General features: G+C 52.8%; 1 protein-coding gene across 3 annotated transcripts; it reads left to right on the plus strand.

The window, feature by feature from the left end:
• Positions 1-223: 223 nt before the first annotated feature.
• LOC102924917 (uncharacterized) lies at positions 224-5636 on the plus strand. 3 transcript variants are annotated; one of them, XM_042266198.2, is made up of 3 exons: positions 224-681; positions 4741-4921; positions 5102-5636. In XM_042266198.2, exons 1-3 carry the CDS (start codon positions 612-614, stop codon positions 5613-5615), a joined length of 765 nt encoding a protein of 254 aa, XP_042122132.2. In that variant the 5' UTR covers positions 224-611; the 3' UTR covers positions 5616-5636. The 3 variants fall into 3 exon arrangements, with proteins under 3 accessions (XP_042122132.2, XP_076413772.1, XP_042122133.2); XM_076557657.1 differs by lacking the exon at positions 224-681 and adding an exon at positions 3733-4133; XM_042266199.2 differs by lacking the exon at positions 224-681 and adding an exon at positions 4013-4272.
• The last annotated feature ends 2991 nt before the right edge of the window (positions 5637-8627 follow it).

Consider the following 8627-nt stretch of genomic DNA (forward strand, 5'->3'; position numbering starts at 1 on the left):
CTGCCCTGCCCCAGGGACTCCGGGGTCAGTGACAGGGGCCTTGGAGGAGGAGGAGCAGGGAGAGCGGAAGTCCCCGCTCCGAGGCCCCACTTCCCCCCTCCCCCGGCCAGCCCCGGGGCAGGTGAAGAGAGACCGGGCTCTGCTCCAGGTGGCGAGGCACAGACGGGGGTGGGGGAAGGCCCGGCAACAATAGCACTTTTATTTGGGACTGTTGGGTTCAGAGCGGGTGGGCGGAGGAGGAGGACGCCGACCGGGCCGCGGGGGAGGGGACCGGCCGCAGCATCTGGCTACACACCTGCTCCTGCTTAACCCTGTGCGTGCTGGGCGCTCGGTTGGCGGGGGCGAGCTAACCAAGACTCCAGCTGGGGGACACCTCCCTTGGGCCCTTGGCCAGGTTTGGAGATCTCCAAGAATAGGAGCAAAAGGGATCCCTATAAAGACAGAGCTTCCGATGCGCCTAGCTGTGCCCTTGGCCCTGCGTTGGGACCCCGGTGGGACGCAGCAGGCTGTAGAACAAATCCGAGTGGCCTTTGGGGGAGGTGAAGACTCCCTGGCGTCCTACGGCCGTTCTGGGAAACCGGCCTTCCGGAGGCGTTGTGGCGCCCAGGGCCATGCCAGGCGGGGCAGCTCTGCACAGGGCACAGCCCATCGCGCGGCGCGCTTCCCAGCTCGGCGCTGCAGGTGAGCCGGGTGCCCCGCACACTAACCCTGGACTGAGACTCCCGGTCGCCCCCTGCCGGCGGGGAGGCTCGAGCCCAGCGCTGCACCTGCCCGCACCCGGGACACACACCCTACTCCACCACCACCACCCCGCCGCCACCTCCCATGCCCGCAGGCCCACGGTGCCCCCCAGGCTGGCCCGAGGCCTGGCATGCTGACTCGCTGCACAATCCGAGCTTGTTTGTAGGCGGAGGAGCTGAGCCGGGTGCGGCGGCCCTGAGCCAACCCACTGATCCCATAAAATATTATTTGTGTTTAAAAATTCCAGTAATTGGCTATGCAGCCGCTTTTTCCGAGCCCCGTGCCAAGCGCAGTAAAAATTCGCACTCCGGCCGGAGTTATTCTCATCATGCAAATTCCCATTTTCTGTAAACAGGGTTAAAACGTTTGGAAGGCCTCTCTCTCTCTCTCTTTCTCTCTCTCTCTCTCTCTCTCTCTCTCTCTCTCTCTCTCTCTCTCTCTCTCTCTCTCTCTCTCTCTCTCTCTCTCCCCACCCCAACTCTCCACAGATGCAGAGAAGAAAAGTTAGAAGGACGCTGGTCAAACTGGTATCGATCCTGGGATTACCTTGGTAATCGGAAAGCATATCTCAAATAGTTCCCCCAAACGATATCCCTTGAAGACCAGAGCCTGAACTCCTGGGTAAAACTCCCATTTCCTCAACTGTCTCCTCTTCCCCTAGCTGAATAACAGACATCATTAAATAATGGAATTGTCATTCTTTTCTGTTAAAGAAAAATGTTTAACTTCTTATGAGGGGGGTTGTCAGAGGACAGTGTGCAGGAACCAGGTTTTGTCTTCCACAGTATGGGTTCCTAGAATGGAACTTAGGTCCTCAGACTTGGCAGCAAGGGTTTTTACTCACTGGGCCATCCCACCAGCCTCTGTCTCCTCTTTTATCATAGGAGCAAACTGAGCCCAGAGACGACAACAGCTTTTTCAAAGTCACACAGTAAACGTGTGCCCGAGCTCAGGCCCGCCCGGGTTGCCGCATTGCCCAGCCATCAGGACCTCTGCGATAGAAGGCTGAGGCAGGTGTCCAATGCCTCTGGGGCAGAGCCCCACATCCTCCGAGGGGAGAGGCTGACTGACTCTAGGCAAAATAACTGCGTGCGGGGGGGGGGGGGGGGGGGGGGGGACTGTAACTCTCGAAGTGCCCACTTCCTGTCCTTGCCTGGAGGGAGGAGGGGGGAGCCCCAAGCAGGGCCTTGGAAACCCTGAGTAATGGACAGGAGCCTCTGCCGGACCCCGCCCAGAGTTGGTTGCTGTAAGCCGGCTACTGAGAAGGGAAACTACTCACGTGGGAGGGAGGGATTGTTTTTAAGCAGAGGCAGATGGGAAACAAACTTCTGAAGTTGGTAAGGGAGGTGGAACTCGAAAGAAAATATATAACACTGTGTTGCGGGTAATATGTATTCTTTGCAATATCTGAGGACCCTCTGTGTGCCAGATACTACTTTGCATTAGCATCGTTTAACAAGTCAGAGAGATGGAAACTAATTTGCTTCCCATTCTGCAGATCAAGATACTGAGGCTCTAGGAGATGAAGTCAGTTGCCCTGGGTCCTGGTAGGAAATCCCAAGTGTGCACACCCACTTCCTCATACTTACCCCTCCCCCCAGCTGTTGTGGGGTTCCTTCTTTTGCCCTGGATGTTCCTCAGCTTCCCAAATCATTCACACCTAGACTTTTCTTCTCACTGAGGATTCTCTAGATAGGCAGGCTAGCTGGAGTGCTAACTCTAGTCAATGAAAACAAGGAAGACACACAGGGGTGTCTGGTAGTCCCTCTCATGCATACCCCCAAGCCAGTCACACACCCTAAAGCTCCAGAGTCAGAGACTATGAAGTGGGGTTTCAGGTCACCAGTTGTAGCATTTCAGCACCAACTGGAGGGCCTTTGTGCAGAGATCTTGCCAGTTCCTCACTTCCCTGCTCACAAGTCAGCTCCAAACCTACAATTCCAGCTCTACTACTGTAGAAATTCAGGTCCTCTGTGCCTAGTATTCCAGTCCTCGGGAGGCTGAGGCAGGAGGATATTGAGTTTGAGAACAGCCTGAGCTAACAAAAAAGACCTTGTCAAAATCAAAAAACAAACAAACAATCCACACCCACACCAGATTCTTGTCAATTGAATGTAGTGAACATGGAAGTTCATTGTCAATCTCTAGGACACTCTCAATGCCGGGCACAATGGTACCTGCCTAAAGATGGAGGCAAACAGATCGTAAGTACCAGACTAACCTGGTACTTACTACATAAGGAGATTCAGGCCCCAAAGCAAGCAGACACAGTGGCACATGACTTCTATTCCAGCACTTGGGAGGCAGAGGCAAGCAGATTGCTGAGCTTGAGACCAGCCTAGATTAATAGAGAGTCCCAGGACAGCCAGGCTACATCATGAGACATTGTCTCTAAATAAATAAATAAATAAATAAATAAATAAATAAATAAATAAATAAATAAAACTACAAAACCAAGCAAAAATGAAAAGTGGGGAATATAGTAACTTATTCCTACAGTCCCCCAAATTTGGCAGGCCAAAGCTGGAGGACTGCTATAAGTTTGAGGCAGTTTGGACTGCAAAGTGAGTTGGAGGCCAGACTGGAAGATTATTTAAATAATTAAATAAATAGATTAAATTAAATAAATAAGCAAATATAGATGTTGTCGTGAGCCAGATGGATTCAGGAAGTGTGGAAGCTCCTTATCCATCTCTGACTAGAACTAGTGTCGAGGTACAGATATCTGGGGTTGGACCATCAGTGGCAGCAGACAGGTGGGCAGTTCCTAGCCGGGTGATGTCTACAGAGGGGTGGAGACTCTTCTGAAGGGAAAAAGAAGACAAGAAGGGAAAAGGCCCGGTGGATGCTAGCATGGGAAAGTAGACAAAGAAAGCTGGGGTCCCAGAGCACCTGGTAACTAACGACCTTATCCGGTCACCTCCTTGCTGCCCCAACTTGACCTTTCTTTCCCAGAATTGCACGGAGCCACTGCTAGGGCCTGGGTATAGGATCCGGGGATGTGGGAAGAATTTCTTTCCTACCCATCTCCCTATTAGCTCCAGGGTAACCCACTCTCCCCGACTCCAGAGAAGGAGAAGGGGGGGTCCCCAGCTGAGCTGTGGGCTCTGTCTGTGATACCATCCATCACACAGAGCATCTGGGGAGATGGAAGTAGAATGAACAAACCCAGAGAGCCTAACAAACCAGATTTGGTGAGGACACTGTGACTCCTTTGGGCTGTGACTCACAAGGATGATGTCACAATGGGTTTGGAGGTGTGGCTCTTACTTTTAAACTGAGGTAAAGCAGCTCTCCCTCACATTCCCTTCCCTTCTAATCCTGAGTAGATAAGATGGAGTGGCATGGGCCGGTCCCACGGCCTGTCGTCCACTGGGCAAATGACTTTGGAGGTCCGTCTCAAGGACAGACGTGAGCGGAAATGATCTCAAGCCCAAATCTATGCAAAGCTGTTGTTTAGAAATTTATATAGTCGAGGAAGAAAGCTCAATGGCTCACTAAGGCGCTGAGTAAGCGCCCCTGACATGCCAGGTACAAACTTAGGTGGTGGTGGCCCCCTGGAGGAATGAGGGGCTGAGGGACCTACCCAAGGTATCTGCCTGTCAAGGTGATGAATGGTCCAGGTTCGGGGCTGCCTCTGCCTAACTGGTAGGATTTTTGTCAGGCAAAAGGACAGAGAGCCAGGTATGGTGTCTCAAACCTGTGATCCCAGCACTTGGAAGACTGCACCAGCCTGGAGAATCATGAGTTTGAGGCTAGCCTGGGCTACATAGTGAGACACTGTCTCAAAAAAAAAAAAAATGAATATATTCTAAGTGGCAAGATCAGCATCCAAATAGCCTGGCATGGGCAGACCTAAAGCAGAAATCTGGGGTGAGGGGATTAGCTAGGGAAGGTGGGGGTAATTCAGGGAGGGGGTGCGATTCTTCCCCAACCCTGAATCTGTCAATCCTGGATTCCCTTCTTCATGTGAGATTCCTACCACCCCTATTTTTTAAGAGGAAAGATGGGTGAATTCCATCTTCAATCCTGTGCCCAAGATCCCACCCGTGGAGGACATTTGGGACAAAGAAAAGGAAGAGGAGGAGGAGGAGGAGGAAGAGGAGGAGGAGGAGGAGGAAGAGGAGGAGGAGGAGGAGGACACCGTAGACCAAGAACAAGAGAAAGAAGAAGCAAACAGGTATGCAGGACATCACTCTTTACTGTTGCCTCCTCCATCCCTCCAGCGCTGGCTCCCGCCCTCTGTCCGGCTCCCTGGAGATCCTCAGTGTGTGACCATCTCCTGCGACCTCTCCTGTGACCTCTGCCCCTCCTGTATCTCCTCTTCCCTGACGCCATTTCTCCTTCCTATTTTGCTCAGGATCAAGGCCCTCCTCGGAGTACCCAAGCAGGACTCGGTGTGGGGCCTGATGGCTTGGCCCAGGCACCCTCCAGAGCCAGCCTGGTGGTGGGAAGACTTTTCCCTGCCCCCACTCCGGGGACCCCGCCTCTGCCGGTGCAGACTGAGGACAAAGATGAGGCTCCACCCCCTGCCTTCCCTGGCCTCCTGCTCCACCTCCAAAACCTTGCCCTCACTGGCAACCAGAGATGAGCCCAGCTGGCTAAGAAACCAGTCTCTGACGGAGCCTCCACCAGCTACCAGACTGAAGACCCCCAAGGCAATGCAAAGGCTTCATGCCAAGGTCTCCCCTAAGAGATCTACTGTCCCCAAGTCCGGGCGACAGCAGACCCCGATGTCAATGTGGCCTCCAATTATTTTAAACCCTCCCTCCAAGAGCTCTGCTCTTAAGGGACAACACACGTCCTCTGCCAAGGAGGCCTCCCATACCCCAGGCGCCTGGAACAATCCCTTGCCTCACCTTCCTTCAAAATAAATATTTTTGTTACACCAGCAACAGTCTAATGCAGTTCTGGGCACTTTTCGATATCCTAGCTCATGTAATCCTCACAGTATTTCTAAAAAAATCAAAGCATAGGTCAGGTTCCCCCCACCCCATTCCTGACAGGGTCTCCTGTTGCCCAGGCTGATCTCAACCTTGCTCTATAGCTAAGGAAGACATTGAACTTCTGATCCTCCTCCCTCCCTCTGGAATGCTGGGAGTACAGGCATGTCACCATGCCCAGGTTGATGGTGGGAGCTACAGCCTAAGCCTTTATTTACATCACTCCTGCATGGGACATTTCACTCTCGTTTATTCATTCAATTATTTATGTCAGTGTGGACTCAGGGACATTTACGTTACACTTGGAGTATTTAAGGCTAATGTGTTTATCTGGCTGCTCAAGTTGTTCCTATGGGGGGGGGGGGGAGGGCGGTGCTGCTGTTGTGTCCGGTGTCCCTTTGGCATACTCCTGTCAACGTGAGCTTTGACAAAGAGGAACTTCTTTTGCCTTGCTTCACTTAAGTGCTTCCAAGTGGGCTGCAGCTATAAAGCACCAAGAAGCTGGGGCTGTGGCACATGCCCATCATCTCGGCACTTGGGAGTTAGAGGCAGGAGGATTGCCACAGGTTCCAGGCCAGCCAGGACTACCTAGGGAACCTCTGTCTCAAAAGAAAGCAAAAGCTAGTGCTCAGAGCTCACTGCTGACTTTGTGACTGTTCTGCCCTGGTCTAGAATCACCTGTCTCTCCAAGGTACCCTGCTTCCTCTTATTGGAAGCCTAGACGTGGGTATTAAGTGTGTTTATTACTACTACACTCAGAGACTTGTATGTGCGCAGGTACTCTCGATGTGTGCATGTGTAAGTGGTGGCCAGAGAAAAACCCCAGCTATCATTTCTAAAATGCTATCCACCTTCTTTCTTGTCTTCCCTTTCTTTTTCAAAAGACAGAGTCTCCCACTAGCCTAGAAATTGCCAATTTGGCTAGACTAGCTGGCTAGTGAACCCCAAGAATTCGTCTATCTCTGCTTCACCAGTTCAGATTATACACTCCTGCCACCATGCACAGTGTTTTTGTTAGTCCTGGGAAACTGGCATGAATTCACCCTGAGTTGACAGTGGAAGAAGCTGAGCTAAGGACGCCTGTGGTTCTGTAGCTCCCAACATGCACAGCGGGGGCCCTGTTGAGCCCACCCTGGATGGAGCCAACTCACTCTCAGCACTCAGTATGGCCAGTGAGCATCAGCTCCCCAGCCTGCCCGGCTCTTTACCTTTACCGGCTCTTTACCACGTGACCCTCCTGCACCCAGCTCTCCGGCTGCCAACCCTGGTCAGTGAGTGACAGCTAAGGAAAGATGGGGGGATCTGGTGAGAGTGTGGGTCCCTGGTGTCCTCCTGGTTGGGCAGAAGTGGCGGTGGCTGTGTCCCTGGGGAGGAAAGGCAGCATCCTGTGGGTAGCCCCCTTCTCTGAATTCCACGGCTTCCCATCCTGATGCCCTGTTGGTACACACACACCCTTCACTCCCTCGGACCTCAGTCAGTCCTGCTGACTCCCCCGGCTCCACTGCACAGGCTTTCTATTCAACTCACGCCCTGGCAGCTGTGGGGACTAGAGACATGGGCTGGAGGCCCAAGTTGAGAGCTAAGCTCTACGTGAACCTTAGAACATGGTTGGGGGGGAGCACGTGTTTGCACATGTTCACATGCATGTGCGTGTGGAGGCCAGAAGTAGACATCTGGTGTCTTCCTCGACAGCTCTCCCCTTATTTTCCCTTCCTTTCTAAAATTGTATTTCTTTGGGTCAGCAATATGGCTCAGCCAGTTAAGGTCCTTGCTGGCAAGCCTAATAATTGAAGTTCAATCCCCAGGACCCACTGTGCAGAGAGACAGACGTGTCCTCTGACCTTCACATGGGCACTAAGGCACAAGCCTCCCCTCGCTCTCATAAAAGAAACTGCAATAGGAAATGACTATGTTTTTATCAATATTGTGTGTACGCATGTTGTTGGGGGGCACACACACCACGGCACACGCTTGGAGGTTGGGGAACAGCTTTGTCAAGTCGTGTCTCTCTTTTCTCCTTAATGTGGGAGGGATGAACTCAGGTTCCCGGATTTGTATACCAAGCACTTGTACCTAACGAGCCTGCTCACTGGCTCCACCTTACTCTTTATAGGTATTTTGCCTACGCGTAAGTCTGTGCACCACATGTATGCCTAGCACCTGAGGGGACCCCATGAGAGCACTGGATCCCGTAGGACTAGAGTTACATGTGAGCCACCATGTGGGTGCTGGGAATTGAACTCAGGTCCTCTAGAAGAGCAGCTGGTGCTGACTGATGAACCATCTCTCCAGCCACTCCTCCATACACTCACTCTTATTTTGTGGCAGGGTCTCTTTCTGAGCCGGGAGCTCAGTGATCAGCTGGTAGCTCAGTGACTCAGCGAGCTCCAAGGATCCCCCGTCTCCACCTCCAGCACCAGGTCTCAAACACCCTGGCCCGCTGCATCCAGCTTTTTATATGGACTCCAAAGAGCTGAAGTCAGATACCCCGCCTGCACCCCAAATACCTGCCCGCTGAGCCTGCTCCCTGGCCCTCAGCTGAGGTCTCTGAAGTAACCAGAGTTTTCCTTCTCTCTGCTGCGGCCCCCAGTGGTCCTTCCTGCTCCTCCCTGACTAGAGACCACCTCCACCTCAGGGCCTTTGTGCTTCTTGGTGAAAGCCCTTCCTCGCTGTCTCTGTCTTCTCTGACTCTTCCATCCTCATCTGTCTATCTGTCCCTTCCTCCGTGGGTGACCACCTCCCACCCCGCCAGAGGGTCTCACTGTGTGTCTTTTTCTGGCCTGGTATAGACCAGGCTGGCCTTGAACTCACAGATATGCCTGCCTCTTACTCCCAAGTACTAGGATTAAAGTGCTGCCCCCCCCCCCACGCCCAACACTAATGCCTGGCTTTTCCTCTTTGTCCATTTCTTGCACCCACCACCATCTCCGCCTCCCACTGTCT

This window comes from Peromyscus maniculatus, chromosome 21, assembly GCF_049852395.1.
Source record: "Peromyscus maniculatus bairdii isolate BWxNUB_F1_BW_parent chromosome 21, HU_Pman_BW_mat_3.1, whole genome shotgun sequence".
NCBI lineage: Eukaryota > Metazoa > Chordata > Mammalia > Rodentia > Cricetidae > Peromyscus > Peromyscus maniculatus.